This window comes from Squalius cephalus, assembly GCF_949319135.1.
Source record: "Squalius cephalus genome assembly, chromosome: 24".
NCBI lineage: Eukaryota > Metazoa > Chordata > Actinopteri > Cypriniformes > Leuciscidae > Squalius > Squalius cephalus.
The window spans coordinates 11201660-11225099 of NC_137145.1; the positions used below are offsets into that span (position 1 = coordinate 11201660).

General features: G+C 37.0%; 1 protein-coding gene across 9 annotated transcripts in view; it reads left to right on the forward strand.

The window, feature by feature from the left end:
- Positions 1-23440, forward strand: part of cux1a (cut-like homeobox 1a) — a 121688-nt gene that overhangs the window by 46546 nt on the left and 51702 nt on the right. For all 9 annotated transcript variants that reach the window (XM_079862334.1, XM_079862326.1, XM_079862328.1 and 6 more), the window contains exons 3-5: positions 7452-7499; positions 17230-17308; positions 21465-21602. In XM_079862334.1, coding sequence (XP_079718460.1) covers positions 21518-21602 — 85 coding nt within the window. In that variant the 5' untranslated portion in view covers positions 7452-7499; positions 17230-17308; positions 21465-21517. The remainder of the gene's footprint in view (positions 1-7451; positions 7500-17229; positions 17309-21464; positions 21603-23440) is intronic.

The window sequence follows — 23440 nt, forward strand, 5'->3', positions numbered from 1 at the left end:
AGAAGGCCATGTCTTTCTCCCTTTTTTTCCACCATCCCCCCTTTTCCTCTTTCATTTCCCTTCTTTCATCCCTCTCTCCCTCTGATCTGCATGGCCGCATCTCAGGTTTTTCTCCTGAAGCAATCTCTATAAATAGACCTTCAATAGCTGCTGCCTAACAAACCTGCTCATCAGAACTAATTGCTAAAGAAAAGTTCTTTTTTTTCCCCCAGCTTTCTTTGCATTAACTCTTTCCTCCTCTACGATGGCCTGTGTGATCACGAAATAAAGAAGGCTTTCTAGGACACTTTGTGAAAATATTCTTTGATGTTTGAGATGAAAAGGGTCCTTTTTTAATCTATATGTTATTTATATTATAAAATAATTTATTGCATTTTAACATAATTTATGAAAATATGAAAGTTTGTTTTTATAAAATTATCTTATAAAAATGTTCTATAATATTTATATCTATAATATAATATGTTCTTTTCAGTGTTGTTATCGTTAACTTAAACTATTTAAAAAGTTCATTTAAAAAAGTTAAAATAATATCTAAAATTATTAAAATTCAATTTTTAAATTAAGAGAAAAAAACAAAGTAAGAAAAATGACAACAAAATATTAAAATATTAATAGGCGCTATAATAGTATATCAATACTAATAAAATGACACATATTATATGATATTATATTATATTATATTATATTATATTATATTATATTATATTATATTATATTATATTATATTATATTACTATATTTCAGCCTTTGGAGATTAGGTATTTGTGATGTTTGTGGTGTGTATTATTAAAGGTTGGTGGGGGGGGGGGGGGAGGGATTGTGATTGATAGCCTCCATCAAGAGAGTGTGTGTCTGAGAGGCCGGCCGGTCCTAGATCACAGCGTCTTTGTTTGGGGGTCTGTCTGACAGTTCCGTGACCTCATTACCAGACCAGCGTCTGGGGGCATTCATCTCGTGGGGGCCAACGGGGGCCCCCAACCCCTATCCATTCTTGATTTTCTCTCTATTTCTCATTTTATCCTACTGTAACAACTCTTATTTATATGGTTATGCTGCGCACAACCCCTTCTCATGTTTATGTGTGGTTAAGAGAGCGTGTAAGTTTTAAGGTGGAGCTGAAATTGGTCTGAATGCAATGGGGGTCTGTTCTACGTCTGCTTTAATTGACTGTGACCTTAAGGGTGTGGGAGCATGGAATAGGGGACACTGACACGCCCACGCGCAGACATGCGTGCACAGCTGCGCACACAGACAGACACACACACACACACAAGCTTGGGTGCAATAGGTAAGCACCGATGCCCTAAATTTGCATACACTATATAGTCTTGTTAATGTAAGAATAACTATCACCATTGCTCATGTTTAAAGGTTGTTCAAATCCCTAACCATAAATATAACTTTAGAACATTGTGATTAGACTTAAACATTTACCTTTGTTTGCATGAATTTTCGCGGGCGAAATTGTCATTTCAATAGGAATGCACATTATAGGGGAATTTCACAAGAAGGCGAAAGATTTCTTCACCACGGGTTCAAATTGGTCATGCGGACTCGCCACATTGACCAGCTGAAAACTGCTTAGTTTGAAAGTGATGTCTGTGTGAGCTGTACTTCTTCTTACATTACTACACTATTAACAAATTATAGACAATGGAATTTTTTGCATGTTTTTTGCCCATCAAATTTCGCACCTATCCACGGGCACAGCCATTTGTAACTTGAATGTGCGAGGCTTCTGGCGTCAAGCTTCTAGTTATTTTACCTGTACAAAAAGAGTCTGTAATGTTGCTTTATATTGCGAACTTGTATTTATGATATCTCATTATTTAAATGTATTATCATAATCATAAACACACTGGTTTGGTGCACAGATGGTTGTGCTGTTTAGTGCACTTTTTAATTCTTCTAGTTATTTACCTATAGCGGCTAATGAATTGGAAGTCTCAGCTCAATGTTTATTTATTTAGCACTTTTAAAAAACCGAGGGTTTACCAAAGTGCTGTACAAGCAATAATTAAAATAAAACAATAACATAACAAAAAGCAAGATCATTAAAACACAACAAGATCACACATTCACAGAAAATAGCCTATTTGTATGATGCAAGGTGGATAGACAGGTGTTGGGCAAGGAATGGGCAAACTAATCCTATAGACTTGCATTAGAGGAAGAACCCAAGCCATAAATACCACTGAGGATATCCTAGCAATACCCTGGCAACCACCCTGAAAGCCCTAGCAACTACATAGCAACACCCTGGCAACCACTAAGAGCAGCCTAGTGTTTTGGCAAGTTTTGCATTGAGAAAAGTTGAGTGGTGCTTTCATATTTTCTTTAGAAACTGTGAAAGTGTTTTCATATTCATCCTATTGTTTTCTTTTGTTTCCATCCTGTTCCGAAAGCTGAGCAGGGGTTCAGCACCGAACCACTGATAGGTACCTTTCTTCTTTCGTTTTTACATGAAGAACACGGAAAATATCTGATTCTACAGATTCTTGCACAGAAGCTGACGATGCACTTTGGTATCAGCCACCTTCAGTAAAATGCCACAGTTCTTTTTCCTGAAGAATGTTTGGAAGTATGTGTGTGTTCTATAATGGAGGCACAGCGGCCTTTCTCTTATCAGTGTAACTCTCCTTTCATCCATCATGGCTGCTCTCTGCTGTCTATGCATGAGTGTGTGTGTGTGTGTGTACTTTTGAATAACGAGCAGGGTGATGCTCTTGGACTTTGTTGAATGGAGATTCTACATCCAGAAGGCAGCAGAAGACAAGAGAAGACATCCAGTGGACAGGCGATACCATGTGCTTTCCTGTTTCCACCATTTCCAGCGCTGGATTTAGTGAGATTTACGATTCACAGAACAGGCCGGTAGCCATTTTCCAGGAGAGTCCAAAACATAAAACTAGATTCACTGAGCTGAACATTATTTCATTATTTCATTACTTCATTACTGTTGTATAATCTCATACTACAGCTTCTATCTTACGGAAAGTGCTGGATTTAAGAATCTGGCCCACAAAATTCAGTAAAAATTATGAGCACCTGCAAGAGATGACTTTACAAAGCGTGTTCATGTATTAAGTATTTTGGCTAGTCATGTTTTCTGCTCTCAAATAGTGTATTCTCTGTTTTAGTTAACCCATTTTACCATTTCCAAATTCAGAATTTCAGAGATTTTCCACAGTAATCTGTATGGTAAATGTGGAAGAAGCATGCAGTTTCTTTTGTGGACCTATATGTAACTCAGCCTATGAGTCTCAATAATATTTCCATTTAATGGAGGCATAAAAGCAACATAAATTTGTGCCAGAATAGATTTTGATCTGTGTCTGTATAAGAGAATATGCATGAGGAGGATTTAGGAAAATTATGGGTGTCCATCATTTTGTTAAATCCTCCTTGTGTATATTCTCTCGGTCAATCAGATACGATTAAACCGATCTGTTGATCACCGTACCTACCAAGCTTAGATGGTATTACGGCAGACACCAGAAGCTTAAAACAGGCCTGGCCTGGTTCCACTAAGGCAATGCCACCGCAGATGCCAGCGTGCCAGGACCAGTTGGCATGTGATACTCTATATAATGGAGTGAGTGGGAGGAGGGAGAGGCTCACGTTGATGGTAAATAATTCACCAGGCTGGCACATGCAGCTGTGTAATCTGCCAAACTGGTGGGTTTAAAGATGCATCGTGCTAGAGGAGGGGACGGCTTTCAGGGACTTTAGGTGGATCTGGATTTGGAGACACTGCAGAACGTGTTTCTGCTGGTTGATTGAGTACAGCGCCACTCACAAGCCCCCCAACGGATGTGATCATTGCTCAAAACCCTTTTGCTCAGAGAGAAAGATCTGTTTCTCTGTTTTTGTAGGTAGCTTTCCAGTGGTTGACGGATAATTTTTTCTATTTATTTATTTTTATATTTTCTGATGACGGGTATTGATATTAATAATACTATCAATAGCTGATATACAATGCTGATCAGGGGTCAGCAATTAACTAGGACTTTGAGCAGAAATGTGTTGATTTATTTGAAAATTATTGAACTTTGCCAGATATCTATAATTGAGTCGAGTGTTAAATATAACACTAATAGGAAGGGGCTCATGATTCAAATATTTTTAATCAATATTAAAATATATATTTTTTTATATTTTAAATATTGCGCCTTAATTTAATTTGATCACAATATAGGTCATATAAGCAAATCCAATTTAGTTATAACAGGATGTATCAATATTTACTCAAATGAACTAATTATTCCAAATCAGAATTGCATGCATGCATGATATCATCTGATGCTGATAATCGGATAATATTTGATTCATAGCTTGACAATCTCTATAATTAATTTCCCTTTTCAGTCATCCATGAGGTGCAGTTTGCCTGCATGGGTTTTGCTCGTTCAGCTGTTAAGCTTCCGTCACGTCATGTTTTGACCTCACCGTCTCTTTCCGTGCCGCAGTAGTCCGACAGATTGTGTTTCCGTCTTCAGACCCCTTTGGATTTAACAACGACTTGCACATGCTCGAACTTGGCTCAGTTCCTGGAGATTTACTTTTATTGCAAGCTTTTTATCCATTCGCTAACAATATAAATGTATTTTTATGCACTGCTGTCTGCGAAGAAACGCTGGCAGATTGCATCTGCAGAGAAAGATGGGAGTACGAGAATACCGCTCAAGGCGGGCAGGGGAACTCTCTTTTGGCCAGGCCCCGAGTATTATGTTGAAACCAGATGTTGAGAGATGTTTCCTCCTGGTCACGTGGGCCCCTCTGGTGCGGCACTTACATAAATGTCATCTGTACAGTAGCCAGTGCGGGCGGGAGAGCGGGAACGGAGGCCCAGCTGCTCGCTCTGGGAAGATGAAGAGTGCAGTGGGGTCAAAGCTACCCTCCACCACTTCTGTCTGCTCTCTGCCAGTGCTCGTTCTCTCCAAACATGAGTGAGACATGCAGACGTCAGCTAGTTGCGGGAATCTTGCTTTGTCATTGTGTTACCTGCTCATCACGATCAACCTTGCTGACATGTTGTGTGTATACACTATTTAACACTAGCAGTCAACATGTTTTTTTTCACTGACGGGTAAAGATTTACTATCGATACTAGATCAATGGTTTGGAGCACAGATGGTTGTTCTATTTACTGCACTTTTTAATTCAAGTTATTTACCTATAGCGGCTAATGAATCGAAAGTATCACACATTCACAGAAAAAAAGCTTATTTCTATAATGCAAGGTGGATAGACAGGTGTTGGGCAAGAAATGGGCAAACTAATCCTATAGACTTGGATAAGAGGAAGAGCCCAAGCCGTAAATACCACTGAGGACACCCTAGCAATACCCTGGCAACCACCCTGAAAGCCCTAGCAATTTCATAGCAACACCCTGGTAACCACTCTGAAAGTCCTAGCAACAACATAGCAACACCCTGGCAACCACTAAGAGCAGCCTAGAAGTGTTTTCATATTTATTCTATTGTTTTCTTTTGTTTCCATCCTGTTGCGAATGCTGAGCAGGGGTTCAGCACCGAACCACTGATAGGTACCTTTCTTTTTTCGTTTTTACATGAAGAACCTGGAAAATATCTGATTCTACAGATTCTAGCAGTCAAAATGTTTTTTTCAGTGTCAGGTAATGATTTACTATCGATACTAGATCATTGGTATTGTACCGAAACCAAAATTTTGGTATTGATGATGTCTTAAGAGCGGGCTGGCTGATAGGCAATACAATACCAATAATTATTGCCATCATTTTAGCAGTTGACAAAACATTACAGTAAATGGTGTGTTCACACCTTTGTAAATTTGCATAATATTTACTCAAAATATTTTCAACAAATTTGAAAACCCTCCCATTCAAATGAGAGGTTTGGCCACTTATACCTTTACATTTATTATTTCACCACCCATTTATATAATAACACACACATACAAAGTATAATTACCAAAAAATTGTTAAGCTATCTTAAATTTAGTTTTTTATCTTGTATTTGAGCATATTTTTTAAGTAGCTACCTTTTTGTTTTGCTTTTTTACTTTGTGGTCTAACTAATGCATATAGATCATGCAAAAGTATTTTCTCTTAAATTAGTCAAATATTTCATAATTTTATTTGTAAATCTGATACACTGATCATTACTCAACTCTTAGACCACAGACAAAACCATAAAGAAAGTTGGATGGACTAAGGAGAAGGATTTTTTGCTACTTTTCCTGTAAAATACAATTCTGTGTTGCCCATTATATTAAATATATCTGCTATGGCGACTCCTACACTGCTAATGAAACGCGAGCAGCTTCGGTAATGATGTGTATATCTTTATGCCGCAGTGGCGTAATGGCCTGCGTCCTGGCGATTACAGCACTCAGGGCGCCGTTTTATTCGGCCCCAGCGCTCAGTAATGTGTTTGTGCGTGGTAGGCATTCCTATACTGACTTTTAATGTGAGGGCTTTTTGTCCGGCTGGGAGATTTATTCACAGCCGTGTGTAATGTCATTTCATGTTGAAACACCCACCCTATGTTCAAATGAAAGAGGCATTGATGTTCATCTTAATCTGATATACTTTAATACCACGGCATCAAAATTACTCGACTGTAAGGGCCTGCAAGAGGAGGGAGGTGCGCTGCCATGCAAAACTTGAAACAAAGACACGTTTTGTTTTCCAGAAGCAGATTTTTTTTTTATTTCTCTTTATGATTCTTCTTTTTTTTTTTAAATGAAAATTTCATATCATTCAGAAATGTGAGCTGAAAAGCAACTCATTCATCTGTAACTTTATGACAAGATGATATAGTAATAGACTTCAGTTGTAAATCTTTCTTTAGAACTAATTATGTAATTTATTCGCATCGACTGCACAGCTGTAGCGCACATATACATGCATGTGGCGCTACACTTTGCTTTTTGTTCTCGTTGTTTTTGCATGAGCGGTTTTTTGCAGCAGAGAGGACTGAGTCATGGAGAACTCATGCAAGGGAAAAACGAGGGCATATCAGGAGAGAGAAAGAGAGAGAGTACGGATGCATACATATACACTCCTTAAAGCAAATACTGTCCTTTGCCCATAGTCAGGAGCAGCACAAGGTGATACTCTTTTGTGTGAGAGAGCATTTATTTGTGTGTGTGCATACACTTGGGCACGCACTTGCTGTGTGTTTTTTTTTTCCCCCTTCTTTTGAAGAGAACAAACCCAGCCCTTGGACATTTGATAAATTAAGATATCCATTTGAATACATTTTGTGTATTTCCCCCCCTTTTTTTCCCCCTCCATCTACGATCAGATGCCTGGCATTGACTGCTCTCAATATGCTACATTGAAAAAAAATGGAGAATTTGATAGACAATGTCGTATCTATTAATTTCAAACACTGTTCAGAATCTTATATAGTAAAATAATCGTTCTTATAGTTCTAATGTCTGTTTTTTTTCTATTGCAGGATTTGCGTAAACAGATAGCTCCTTTGCTGAAAGGCTTTCAAGCAGAGGTGAGTTGTCTTCCTAAACTTTTTACTTGCATTTATTATCATAAACTCTTAAAGATGATGTGTGTATTTTTTTTGATGTATAATGCTTACTTTTATCCCCAAAACAGCTGTAAGTAAGCCATTTGTGTTGTTTCTCTTGAAAAGTCTAAATACTGTGCCTCTGAGGCGCTATGAAAACATTCATCTGTTTGTTTGAGCCCCTCAACCTGCCCAACAACAGTGGCATTGGTTCAACCAATGGTGTGAGTTTGAGGGCGGTACTATTTGTTTGACCAGCCAATTGCAGGGGCGAGTGCTCAGGGAAACATGTTTGAAAACAGTCGACAGTGGTAGTGGTGCAGAAAATAGATTTGTGCTTTAAAAATAAAGGTTCAAATTGTGTGAAGTGTGTGTGTATATATATATATATATATATATATATATATATATATATATATATATATATATATATATATATATATATATATATATATATATATATATATATATATATATATATATATATATATATATATATATATGAGAAGCTTGTTATTCTTGTTATTTTTGGGGGGCTTTCTTAAAGACCCCCCAAATCCAATGTGTGGATGTGAACCTGCATTATAAAATCAATAACTTGCCTCAAACTTTTTGAGTTTTTGGTATTATTCATAATTAATTCCCGAAACATGCTAAAGACACACATGTAACTGGTTTACACCAGAATATTGTATGGTGGAATACTGGAAATATATATAAAATAATTATATAGAGCAGGGATGCAGTGTCCTGTCCAGTGCAAATTTTTAGCTTCAACACACTTGCTTGAAAGTTTCTAGTGAGTCTAAAGACCTTTATTAGCTGGTTCAGGTGTGTTTAATATGGTTGGAGCTAAACAGGTTTGGAAAACCCTGATATAGGCTTTATATTCACAGATATAGGTATTATTGGAATGATTTTATTTGATGTTAATTGACTATTTTATTTTATTCAAAGTATTCTTTGATTTTAGCATATAATGTTTCCAAAATACATTGTATTCTTCGTGAAATTCCTGATTGTGTAGACCGGAGTCATATTCCTAGGAAAAAAATAGCAATAGTTTCAGTTGTTTAATCAATACAGTGTGACAAAGCTGCTCAGCTAGCGGTCAGAGAGCACTACTGTTCAACTCACCTCATGGCTTAACACAGCAAATATGACAAATATGAAATATGTGTATATCATGCTCTCACCAATTAATCTCACAACCTTCCTTGTAAGGAACGAAAGGGAAAAGACCTGTTTGCTTAACTCGTCACAGACCTGGTGGAAGATGGCCCTCTCTGGTCTGATTATAGTCTTGACGGGCTAAAAAGCCCACCTGATTTTACAACAGTGCTTATTATGTGACAGTTTGTTTTTCTTGTTCTTGTTATTTGAGGCCTGCTTGTGTTGTACAAAGCCTCCATATTTTGTCAGCATCTAATCAGATCAGACAGTTTTGATACGTTCTCGCTGTTTGCTCTCCCGCTTTTTTATTTCCGTCCGTCGGATGAGAGCGAAATCCTAATGATGTTTTCGCTCCATTGTGTCAGGTAAGTCTATTTGTTCATGGCCGAGCCAGAATGATGGACTCCTGAGTTTCACATCTCAGAGGTAGAGAGAATCTTTTGGTTTTTTTTGGTTAACCTTAAGGCATAAATGAGATTTTCTTTTGGACGCTCTGGTAATCAGTAACAATATTATGTAGAACGACTATGGCTCTATTCTTGCATCAAGTCATTTTTTTTTTACTTTGCTAAATAAAATTCAAAAAGATTTTAATTAGATCAGTGGTTCTCAACTGGTGGGTCACATATCTTTCCAACAACAATCTCTCTTTTTCTCTTTCTCTCTATGTGTGTGTGTCTGTGTAGATAGATAGATGGACGCATGGATTTAACAGATATTACAGATCAATTTTCTGTAATGCACCAGTTTTATATATATATATATATATATATATATATAAAAAACTATTATATACATTATTGTTGGTCTTTACACTAAAATTTTGCTGTGAATTGTTGGCAAAAATTCATGAAAGCGTTTATAATTTTACAAGCACACCAATATTGCAATAGTAAAGTTTTCATCACATTTAATAATTGTTTCAAAATTATGTGAAATAAGTTCACCAGTTCTTCTCAGGGAATAAAGCTGTGTTTCCTTTGACAGGTCTTTGTTGATATAGAACTGGGACATGGTGCTGTGTTCCATATGTAATGTACATTACCATTCAATATGACAGCAGGCAGATATTCAAATGCCCTTTGCAGCACAGACTTAAAATATCATAATAATAATAATAGTAGAAGGATTTTGAGTGAGTTTTGTTTTGAGCCCTACCTTCTTAAAACATTCTTTACTTTAATTAAGGTCTATTTTAGTCCAATACAGGCTGAGTTACACCTAATGTTCCTTGATAATTCAGTCAATTAGTTGTACTGTTGCGCGATATCAAACCGAGTTTGATTAGGTTGAATAACCCGCTGTGCTGAACTCGATTGTTAGGGTTTCTCAATCTCTTAGTTACCAGCAACTCAAGTGTGAGAGCTTTGAAGTGTTTCCTGCTCTTCTATGCTAATAATGTTAAATTATCTGAAAAGATTTTCATAAAATAGCTGTGCTTTTAAACAATAGGCCTTTCACAGGATTATATTTGAGGTTTGTAAAGTATTTAACGGCAGGTTCAGAATAACTCTTTGGCTCTATTTATGTTGTACAGGCTCAGTTCCAGAGGGGTCTGGCCCACCCAATCATGAGTTTAGCCCACCCTCTGTTATAGAGGATACAGTAATTGTCATAATACCATAATGCTGAATAATATTTACATGACACCCCAAATTACTTCAAAGAGTTGATATTTTTTTATTTGAATTTAATTTAATTTTTTATCATATATATTTTTTGTACAATATTAAAATAGTGTGTGTCCAAAAATAAATGACCATGTCCAAAAATGTGATTGTACTTTTTGTAGCACTTATTAGCTGGACTGATTTAAAAGAATTTTATACCTCTTTAATCAGTTACTGACTTTGTCAATTCCAGACCAGATTTTTTTTGCCTGTTTTTCCAGGCTGTGTTTTTTTCCATCCATTTTTTTCCCAAAAACCCCCAAAAAAACATCACTGGCACTATTATGTTGGAAAAAAGGGTGACTTTGACGTTCCAATTCCTCTATTTCCCTCAATAATTTTCTGCTCCTTTTTCACTATTCTGTCTAACGAAGTGGCAAAACAGTCCAAAAATAATAAAAGAGAAGGAAAGTGAGAAGTATGTGTCAATTTTCCTTTCCTTTGACCTCAAAAGCACTTCCACTATCCGTTAAATTATATTTCTGTATATGTAATGCAGCGTTTGACGGCCTTCAGCAGCACCTTGCATTAAGAGGCTGTCGAGGAGCTCGAAGCGCAGTGAAACACGGCCGTATGTAACTTTGATGAAGTGAGGGCTGTGAGTAGTGGCTCCCTGTTCTCCTCTCATGAGTCAGTACCTCTGGCTAACTGCTCCATTATAGCTCATTGTGGTTTCGGAGCGGTGTTCTCGAGGACTAGCCTGTCATTAACTGAGGTAGTCGCCCCACTTCAAATCTCTGCTTGGTTAAATTTAAATCCCTATCCCACCACTATAACAGCGAAATCGTTTTAAACCGCCTATTATTTTTCATCGAGAAATATTTCCTTATTGACAGTGCCTGACCTCGACAAAAACGGCCTGACTGCTCCGACCAGAAATGGGCATTTTTTGGGGCATTTTTTTCAGGCGTCAGCTATTTGACGATAATTGGCGGGAGGGATGGGTTCGCGTGTGTTTTGTCTTGTCAGTCTGACCGTCCATTAAATCTTAAAATAGACAAAGAGACTTCAATTTTACAGCACCAATTTAAAAAAAAAAAAAAAGACAGAGTATATATATAATTCATAATGGCAGACAGACCAATGAATACAGCCGTTTGCAATGGGTGAATGATTTTTTTCTGTTTAATTTCTATCTTCCGTTTTCCTGTAACGGTGGGTTTGTTAAAATAGCACGTTTGAGTCAGACCGACGCAGATCTCTTGGGTCAGCGCAGAGTCCTTACCACATGTCATTTTTTTCATTCTAGAGAGCGAGAGCCTCCTCTTTTCCTGTCAGGAAATGAGAGTACAATAGGGAGCTGTACATAGCACGCGGCTGGGGCCCTGTTTGGGGTTGCACACGCACGTGTAAATTGTGTAAATTATAGACTTGGGGGAGGGGGGGTCCCTCTAATAATTGTAAAGATTTTTTTTGTTTTTGCTCATTTATAGCCACAAGCCTTAAGTTACAGATGTTCGAGAAGACTTGCTGTATAATAGCTTCCAGCCTCAAATTTTAATTATTTATTCTTTTTTTGAGAGGGTACTTGAGGTGATCCTTGTTCACTTGGTGCCCTAGGCGAGATAAGACATGACCAAAAGAGAGCACATTTTAAGTGGTATAGCTAGTGGTCATTTTTATTTTTTATTTTGTTTTATTAAATTTTTATTTGATTTGCTTTGCTTAGTTTTAGTTTTTTTGGCTTGGCTTTGTTTTGTTTTGATTGACTTTTACTCTTTTGTGGTCCTGTCTCACTTGGTACCCTAGACAAGATAAGTCACGTCCAAAGAAAACAAAAAATACTTTTTAAGTGGTATAGCAAGTTTTGCACAAAAAAAAGTTAGTCATTACAATAATTATTTTATTGTACGTTTGACATTACATTCACTGTTTTAACACACATTCACACTGTTTTTTAGTGGTCCTTAATTCAGATTTAATTCGCGATTCAGTATGTTATGTGAAAACTGCTCAAATAGTTTGGACTCCTAGAGTGTATGTGCAGTTCAATGTTATTGTGCCTTTTTAAGTGCAAGAAAAAAGCCCCCATTTAGCTTCTTATCTCAAGCTTCATTTTGATAATAAATAATTGTCATTACTTAGTGGAAAATTCAACATTCTTAAAGAAAGAGTGCACGACGGAGAGAGGGAGAGAGTAAGTTGACCCGCGAGTAAATATCTCTGTGAAGACAGCTAATCACTCTGGCAGCCGTTTACCGAGAGCCATGGAAGTTCTACAAATTTGGAAGTCAGTATTGATTTGACGTAATTGTGCACTAATTTTAGCGGGCCGGAGTCTGCAGATGCTGAACATTGCCAAGTGCTGAGGAGAGAGGAGGTTAGTGGCAGCTCAGATAAATGAGTTCAGGTCCAGTGGTGGATGAATCTGAATTGTCTATATATGCATGCAAACAAAGTAAGTGTATGTGTGTAGGTTGCAAATGTAGGTAGTTAGCTAGCCACCTCGTTTTGGATGCATTTTCTTTTAACACTTTTATCCTTGGTGCTCATATTGATGTAGGTTCAAATCCTTGTAAAAAGCTAATGAGTAAGTCAGAGTTAGATCTATGGTGCAGTGGTTAGTGCATGTGCTCGGAGCCTTGGTGACACAGGTTCAAGTCTGCAATGTGCACCATTCCTTTCTCTTACAAATAATTTCCTGCCACACTCAGTCTAATAAAAGAGGCAAAATGAAACAAAAACAGAACTAAGAGAAACTTGGGTCAAATATGTTTGAAGGCTGGTCTTCTGTTTTGAGGTCGATGCAGGTCAGTAGAACTGATGGAGTTTTCTCCCTCCGCTATCAGCAGTGCCAAGTCTGTGCTCCCTCACAGAAACAAGAGCTATTTATAACCGTTTCCCCCACCCATCTCAACCCCTGTTCCGGCTGGACCGTAAGGGAATAACGCCGTTTAAACTGGCATGCTTTTGATGCCACCAGATAGACTGCATGTTGTGTGGTTCAAAGGGGCGGAACTGACTGTGTTTGTGTGTGCGTGCATGCATGTGTGTGTCATACTTGTTATACTTTTTACTCCAGTGAATGTTTCTCAGGGTAGGTTATTTCTGCATAGAGACACACCTCAAAAGGCTTAAAAAAAAAGTGTAAAGGTATAAACTACCATTCAAAGTTTGGGGTCAGTACGTTTTTTTGTATTTGACTGTTTTTAAAGAGGTCTCTAATGCTCACCAAGGCTGTGTTTATTTAATCAAAAATACAGTAAAAACAGTAATACTGTGAAATATTATAACAATTTAATAGACCGTTTTCTGTTTTAATACATTTTACAATGTAAATTCCTGTGTTGGCAAAGCTAAATTTGATGAATGTTCAGTGTCACTTCCAATATGCTGATTTGGTGATCAAAAAACATTTCATATCATCAATTTTGAAAACGGTTGTGCTGCTTAATATTTTTGTGGAAACCACGACGCATTTTATTGCAAGATTCTATGATGAATAGAAAGTTCACAAGAACTGCATTTATTTTTTGTAACATTATAAATGTCTTTACTGTCACTATTGGTCAGTTTATTGCATCCTTTCTGAATAAACTTTCCCTAAAAAACTTTTGACTTTTGTTAACATCTTTTGCGTGTCAACTAATCCAGGTCTTCCCTATATGTGGCCATTTGTAGGCGTTTATTTGAAGGGTATAATGTCTGAGGCTGTTTGCATGACTTTGTGTTTAAGTCCTGCAGCATGATGATGCCAGATGCCCTGGCCGTCAGATTTAGCTGGTAGCGGAGTAAGAGAAGAGCAGATAATCTACGCTGAGCTGCGACGGTATCCGCAAAGTCACGCATGCCACTTCTGCCTGCTTCTAGGCAGCCTTACAGTCTCTTAACCTCATGTCTGGTTCAGAGCTCTGAGAGTTTAAAAATTGACATTGGTTCCTGCTGGATTTCAGGGGTAGACGTGGACCCGTGCCGAGTAAGAGAGAGAGAAACAGAGACAAGTTTAATTGCTCCATCTGCAAGAGGGCTGCAGAACTTGGCCCTGCCTGGGCCGATCCAGATGTTTTCCGGCAAGAAACATCTGAAAATGTTTAATTTCTTTCCCATAGGAGTGAAAAGTCTGTTACATGTTGGATATTTACAGTGGCAACTGCCCTGTTCCATCCATCAAGGCCAGCCGTCTCAGGGCTGCAGATTTACAGCTTTTATTTGATGTTCCGCTGCTGGAAGACCAAACACACAACACTTGTGAACATGTAAACAGCACAGGAGTTCAGCGTTTTCTTAATGGATAAAAGCAATACTGTTGATTCAGACCAGATTGTTTTTGGGTGTGGGGTACTGCCGTTTTGGTGAGGTTCAGAAAGACTTGCAGAACCTTGGAGGATCTGATGCTGCGTCCACGTCATAGCAAAATGACCATAATTACAAGTTCCTGTCTTGTAAAAACTGCTTGCGTCTTAGTCAAACTTTTAATTACAACTTGGAATTCTTCTGAATTTTATGAACACTCTTACATGTCCATTGTGACATAATGTAAAAAGAACCATGAATTTGAAGAACTATTTCAAATTCGGAGTCCAAGAATGGTGAAAAACCCTTTAAGGATTCAAGCTTGGTTATTTTTAATTTGTCTTTTATATTTAGTTTAGTTTAGTAAAAAAAAAGTTTGACTTTTAGTATTATTACTATTAGTAGTGTCTGATAATGTTAACTAGTGAAGGTTTTTAGTTTTTTTTTAAAACACCTCATCCATTTGAATTAAATCAAAGATGATTTTAATTTTTTGTTTCATCACCAAGTTCTAGAATCTTAAGAAACCGCTTTTGAGTTCTGGAATACTGAAAAACCCAGCTCTGTGTTCCGGAATTTTCCAGGACTTTGCTCCAGCTGTTGGAATGTAGAACTCGGGTTAAGCTAGGTGAAGATTTGGTTCAGTTTTTAGCAGCTCCTAAATTACTGTATACAGGCCGTACTGATTTGGGTCCTTGTTTCCTGTCAGGTTTGACCCAGTTTGCTAGATTTGGCCCAGTTGGGCCTGGCTGCATGCTGGTTCTACAGCAGGCTGTCATCCGTACGCTGTCATCATCAGAGTTGCACGGTGGGAAAGTGCTGCCATGGCATTTTGTAATTTCTATAAGCGGTTCACCACACCCTACTAAAGACAATCACTGTGTCGATCCAAGATGTTTCTCGTGCCTTTGGTTGTCACATTTTTAAGACACTGATAAATGTAGTTCTCAGCAACTTGAGAAATGTTGCATTTGGTGGAAAGACGCTAGCAAGATGCAGTATTGGTTCCAACTCAAAAGCTGTCCAAGAAGGTTGGCAACCTAATTATGTTGCCTTCTAAGGTACGTCATTTATGTAGTCAAGCATTGTATGCTTTGTGGAGAAAGCAGTCCCAGTATGCATTGCGACAAGCTCCAAAATAAACCCAAGATTGCAGAAAATGTTGGCGAGAGAAATTTTTATAAACTTGTTTTATTCAGTACCGAAAAGTAGGGAGTTAAATGGAAATTCAATCAACTTGTTAACATCAAATGTATAGAAATCGCAAAATAACGTTTATGTTGACAAGATGGTATCAACAGAGTATTTTTGGTCAAACCACAACAGAAGGCAGTTGGATGATGTATTATAATCTGGCCAGAGTCACCACAGCTGTGTGTGTATTCAGATTAAGAGAGATCAGTGTCTTTATTAGAGCTGTATAAACTGAAGAGCCTATATTACTACCTTACCGCTCTCGCTCTCTTTCCCTGTTGTGTGTTATGGCACTGGGTTTTTGCACTGTTTGTTCCAGCTGTCATACATCGCCACTGAAGGGTCAATAAGGTCACCTGTGCCAGCGAGACCCTGGAAGACAGAGGCTTACTGCTTAGTGCAATGATTCCTTTTTAGTTCTATAGCTATTGACAGTGATATTATCATGCTGTGATAGTGCCTGTAAGTATGTATCTGGATTAGTATCCAGTATACCGGTACTAAAGATGTACCAATAAATATTTCTTATAATGCACTTTATTGCTCTACTGTAATTTATCATTTTATTTTAAATTAAAATATTATTTTAAATTGTTAATATATATTATTTTTTATTAAATTATATATTTTTTCAAATAATTAACTTCAGGATTTATTTATTATTATTAGGAAGAGGGAGTTTAACTAAATTAAGTTAAGTAGAAATATGTTTGTAAAATTATTTCAAATTGTTTTTTTGTTAAATCTGCATTGCCTTCTATTGACATCTGTTATGACCGTGATCATGCATCCTTGGGCAAATTGACAATTAGATTGTGTTGGGGGTGGTACCTCAGTGACTGTGGCCACCATTCTGAAAATCATCTATCTTCAGGAAATGATGAAGGCCTCTTCTTGCAGTGGGAGCCGTAACCCAGATACAGTATGTAATTTGCCCATACGTACGTGTCTGCTGTGCTCTATATTAAGGCCAAAAGTTCTTCTCATTATCAGAGTCCCTCATTACCTGTTTCTGTCATCTCATGCTCACAGGGATTTGGATTTATACCTGATAATTACCTTCTATATAAAGCGAACCAGAAACGGCCCGAGCGTATACACCTGAAGCGTGCCCCCAAAATGCCTCGACCCAGCACTTGGAAAAATATCGCATGTGTCAAAAAATGAATGATTTACCGTGTGTGAATGAAAAGGGTCACGGTTATGTACACTTAGCCATTTTATTTAGGTCGAATAGATGGTAAGTGATGCATGTAATGTGCGCATGTGAGTTCAAAATCTCTTTTTCTAGGCTGTTTTCCATATGGCCATCTTTAATGGACTCGTCATTGCTGCTAATGTATGCAAATTTCAACCTGGTTGCTAATGCAATTACCAAGCCTGCAGTTCCAAGCGCTACCCGATTCAGTTATTGTTTTGTTTTTTCCCCCTCATTGTTTCAGATCGACGCCTTGAGTAAAAGAAGTAAAGAATCAGAGGCTGCTTTCCTCAGCGTGTACAAGAGATTAATCGATGTCCCAGGTATGTCTCAGCTCGCTCTGTGCTGGCTGCTCTCACACAGACACACACACACACAAATGCACTCTCACACACTGCTGTAGTGTTTCAGTGAGGCGAGAATACTGTAAACACATCAGTCATATTTATGAGACCTCCGTCTCTAGTGTCTAAAACACACATGCGCGCGCGGGCCGTCTTAATGACTTCTACGGCTTTAGAGACCTGCTCCGTTCCGAACCCCACTCACACGGAGAAACTTGGATTCTAATAAAATCCGCATTCATTGCCCCACAAACACCTTTTAATCTTCTGAATTGGCTTTCTAACGGTGAGATAATGGCCCCCTGATCCTCAGTTTTTATATGGTAATGTTCTGTTGCGCTGATCTTTAATAAGTTAATGGTGCCGCAAAGGTTCATGTGACATCTCGAAGCGTCTTTAGCTCGGCTGCTCAACAGAGTTTTGCTCTAGACTGAAAAAAAGTTCACCAAGGGAGAGTGTGGATAATGTATCAAACCCTGCTTAGGTAAAAGTGCGACTGTTGAGTGTATCGAAAAATCCGGCTTCTGGTTGAACTGAAATTGAGGATTAGTTTGGGAAACCTTCAGACACCCTAACAGTTACACACACACACACACACACACACACACACACACACACACACACACACACACACACACACACACACACACACACACACACACACACACACACACACACACACACACACACACACACACACACACACACCTAGCTGTTTAGCCCCGCCCACATCTGTTGAGTGACAGGGAGGCAGACAGACAGACAGTGCCGCCTGGGCCTGTTGGAGCAGGTTGGACTGTCTGCCTGCACAACTACTTAGTACATCCCTAAATTGTCACAATGCTGCGGTCTGGAGATCCCGGGCCAACTCAACGGCGTGTCTGTGTGTTTGGAAGTGTGTGCATGTGTATTTGACTACCTTTATATGTGTGTATAATGTGTTTTTGAGAGTATACTGTATGTGTGTGTGTGTGTTGCAGGATGTTGGAGTGGGAGGTCTAGTCTGGGAATGTCTGTTTCTATCTGTGAAATCTGGAGCTTGTCCAGTCCTGTCTATTTGTCTGCGAATGTGATCACAGCTTGACAAATTATCTTGTGATAGTTACACCGGTACACTGTGTAGGCCTGCATGTGTGTGAGCATTGTGGTGTGTGTTAACGGGAATGTTCGGAAGTGTTTCAGGTACCTCTATGTATGCAACATTTAGCTTACTTCACAAGACTGATGTGTATATATATATATATATATATATATATATATATATATATATATATATATATATATATATATATATATATATATATATATATATATATATATATATATATATATAATATTTGGTTCATTATTTAAAGCTAATTTGCGTCTATTTCTTATTTATTTATTAGGTAACATCAATAATTGTTCATACATATACATATATATATACACACATTATTTATATATATATATATATATATATATATATATATATATATATAACAGATACAAAACTCAACCGTAAAGATTTTAATGTTTTAATAATGAACAATTGTGGATGTTACCTAATAATAACACTTTCTCTTCTATTCTATTCTATCATTTAAAAAAAAATAAAAAATGAACATGTACTGCGTTAGATTAAACTGAGAAGGGTCATAGCACTTGCATTGCATATTGTTGTCCTACTGTTAGTTTAACTGCTTCTATTGTTCTCATTTGTAAGTCGCTTTGGATAAAAGCGTCTGCTAAATAAATAAATGTAAATGTAAGATTTTCTTTTTTTACTTTGCTCAGTCAGGCAAGTTTGGCCCTGCAAATAGTTTCACTAGCCAACAAAAACATTCCCCCCTACATTTTTATGAATTAATTTAGAATTTTACTTCAAACTTATTTCAATTTTTTTATGTGTTGTTGCTTTTAACTAAAACTATTAAAATCTTTTTCATTCATTTAAATAAAGTAAATATATCTTAAATGAAAATAGAAATGGAAAGCTAAATAGAAATTTTGAAAAAAACAAAAACTAATAAAAATGCCAAAAGCACATAAGAAAATAGCTAAAACCTAAAATAAAATTAGAATGAAAACATAAAATAAAAGCTAATTAAAAATATTAAGAAATACTAGTATATTAATAAAATACATAATATATTATTAATATAATATATTGTTCGCACTGAGTTTGAATATTGAGTTAGAATATTTAGAAATAGTACATCCATGTTTCCCATGCCAAAATGCCACTATGATTGTCACCAAGTCAGCCATTGTGAATTCAGAATTCTGTTCACACTGTAATTCACTTGTGCAATTAATCAGTTGTCGGTTTAGGGTCATTTTATTGGTTTTTTTAATGTTGGTTTTTGCTTTTAGAGACTGAATGTGTGTCATAGATGCTACACCTCTACTAAAGTAAATTTTAAAACATCTAAACATTCCCACTTGTCCTTTTTAGGTTCTTTTGGTGAGGCCATCCAACACAGTACTTCAGTTTAGCTTTAGACTGCAACCTAACAGAACGGATTGTGCTTGTGGTGTTGTGTTGTACATCAAATGACACGCATCCAAATTGATGTGCCTGTGTAAATCAGATTTGAATTGGCTGGTCATTTCGGTCACATGACAGTCACGTTCAGAATTGAGCGACACGCGTGGTCGCCCATCAAGCTGAGTTGAACTGAAATGGCAGTTGCCACGGCTACAAAAGGGAACACACCATGACAGCATATCATTCAGACTTCCTCTTGCAGTTTTTAGATATGACACACTCTCACACACCACACATGCACATCACACATAACACACCCCATCAGCGTTTCCTGTACCTTCAGATGAGAACGAGGGCGAGGGCGAGGGATGTGTGCCGAAAACCACAATCTCGACTGTAGCTTCACGTAGAACTTGTACAGGAATGACATTTTTTATTTTAGACTCATGTCTGTCAGCTTTTCGTTCTCCGATTTTACTCACACTCGCTCTCTCTCACGCTCTCATGTTCCGCAGGGGCTAATAAAATAGTTTGATTACATAATTAACTTGGCTGTCTCATTAAGGAAAATCAACGGGAACAGGGCCATAATTAGTCATATAGCAATTAGCATTTGAGGGGGACAGACAGTGATGAAAAAGCGTGTGTGTGTGTGTCAGAATGTCTTAGTCCTTCAGTGCGGAGAGGCTGGCCCCGGTCCCACGCCACCGCTGCGCTCGACCCCGCTTTCACTTAACATCGCCTTCCATTTATGAAAGCAACAAATTAACACCCTGCCAAATATGAATTACTATAACTTCTTTTACAACCTGCTAATCTGAAATTGCAGCAGCTGGTGGTGTATTTTGGTCGCTTTTTCTGACATCAATTTTGAAACTATGATGGTTATCGGGATTTGATCGAAAGGACTAATTTGTCAGCCTAATTGTTTTCTTTTTTAGAATTATTTTATTAGAAATATTTTTTTTTGGTATTTTAAATACAAGATGCAATTTTTTTATTACTTCTATTTTTATAGATCATTTTTTTAAAAACATTTTTATTTTGTTTTATTTGACTGAGAATGCAAGGGCCCTTAGTTTACTGTGGTGGTTCCACTGATTTTTGATTATTCATTGTTTTAGCATTTAAGGGACAAGTATAATTGATTTAAAATATGATTCATATGTTTTCTATAAGAAGTTGTTTTTTGTGAACATCGAGTAAATATTGTGTTTTAGTGCATCTTTGTTTTTAATCACTGTTGGTAGTGTCATGTTCCAGCAGCAAATTAGAATTACCGTGGTACGTGTCCAGAAAACACGGTACACGGTACTTGAATGGTCTCTGTCCAAAATCAGTGATAATACCATGTGTCTTTTTGGTGCTTTTTTGTTATTGTTATTTAACAGAGCAGAATTTAAACCGAGGCGCTGGAGCGCTGTGTGGATTTATTGGCGTGTTTTGGCTTGGTTTGTTTTTCTAGTTAACATTTTTAGCTGTGGTTGGCAATCCGCAAAAATGCAAAAACACTTTTAGGTATTTAATGAAGCTGCACACTGCGCATAGACAAACCAACACTGATCTCTATACACAGCTCTCACTGACTGAATCAAACCTTTGACCTGCTCTGAACGCGGTGCACACGATATTCTGAACTGTAGTGTGTGTGTGGATGTGTTTCAGATCCTGTTTCGGCTTTGGAGGCAACTCAGCAACTCCAGGTGACTGGTCGGAAGATGCACGACTTAGAGACAGAAAACCAGAGGCTCAAAGATACACTACAAGAGTACGAACGTGAAATTGCAGAGGTTAAAAACCAAGGTAACCAGCCCAGTTTTCAGTGCTGCTTGAAATTAGGGCCAAAAAAATTATAATAAATAATTCACAAAACTAAATATGTAGAACTTTCTCCGCATATAAAAGAAATGAGTAACACTTTAGTTTAGGGTATAATTCTCACTATTAGCTAGATGCTTATTAGCATGCATATTATTAGGATATTGGCTGTTTTAATGTTGTTTTAAGCACATATTAATGCTTTATTCAGCATGGCCATATTCTACATTCTACCCTTGATCCTACCCAATACCTTAACTTAACAACTATTTCACTAACTACTAATAAGCAGTAATTAGGAGTTTGAGGCAAAAGTCATAGTTTGTTAATAGTGAGAGTTGGACCCTAAACTAAAGTGAGACCAAGAAAGGTTACCAAATGTAACTCGTATAATGTAACCATGGCCAAAAAAAAAAAAAAAAAAAAAAAATCTCATATATATTAGATATCGGGTGGACGGAAAAAAAAAAAAAAAAAAAAAAAAAAAAAAAATATATATATATATATATATATATATATATATATATATATATATATATATATATATATATATATATATATATTTTTTTTTTTTATTATTATTATTTTTTTATATTTAATTTTTATTTTATTTTTATTATTATTATTATTATTATTATTTATTTATATATATATTTTTTTTATATATATATATATTTTTTTATTATATATATATATATATATATATATATATATATATATATATATATATATATATATATATATATATATATATATATATATATATAATTTTTTTTTTTATTTTTTTTTTTTTATATTACTATATATTTTCACACGCGTATACGCACGCACGCACGCACGCACGCACACACACACACACACACACACACACATATATTTATTAACCATTTGTTCATAGCCTACTTTTCCCAATCCAATCCTCCTTATGGATAACATCAAGTTTTATTAAATCACTACATTACTTCCTGTAATATTGTTCCACTCAAAATTGTCACGACATGGAAGTTAAATGCTCTTTGTAAGCATTCTCATTTTGTAAAACAGGGTTTTTCTGTATCTAGTCAAGTTGGCAGGCCGAATAAGTGTACCCACATAGACGGGGCCCTATTTTTGTTCGAATGAGCTGTAGTCATCTGAGCTCTATTTCTGTCCCTCTGCTGTTTCAGCCAGACATGTTTCCTGGTTTTTCTTTTTTTAACATAAACAACGGAGAAAGATCACTCCCTCACGGTCTGTGGAATTCCCCTAATCGATGCAGTCCAATAACTGCAGTATTTTATTTGTCCTGCACCAGCCGTAGGAAACACCACGTGCGACCTCTCTCACGCAGACACGCGTATACGTGTACACACGTGTGTATTCTACACACTGATCTTTCTCAGGTCAGTGATCCTCCAGTCTCCCAGTGTTTAAAGTCCAGTTTAGCATTTAAGGGTCTAAAAGGGCTCTTGTGGGACTGCTGCTCATTGATTATGTGTCAGCGCTGAAGTGCTGGAGTTTAAATCACCGCAGATGGCTGTGCAGGAGACGGAGAGAGGAGGAAAAAGCTCTCTATCAGGGATATTTTTGTGTGGATGTGTGTGTGTGTGTGTGTGTAGGCATGCAAACACACACATTATTCTATCATGGTGGGGACTTTCCCTTGACTTCTGTTTTTTTTTTTTTTTTATACTGAGCTAATGAAATTTTCTATCCTCTTTCCCTACACCTAATCATGAATACAAGCCTCTCGGAAACAGTTTAACATTTTCTTTAAATGAACATTTCACCCTAAAATAAAAATTTTCATTATTTACTTTATTTTATCCTCATACCATTTCAAA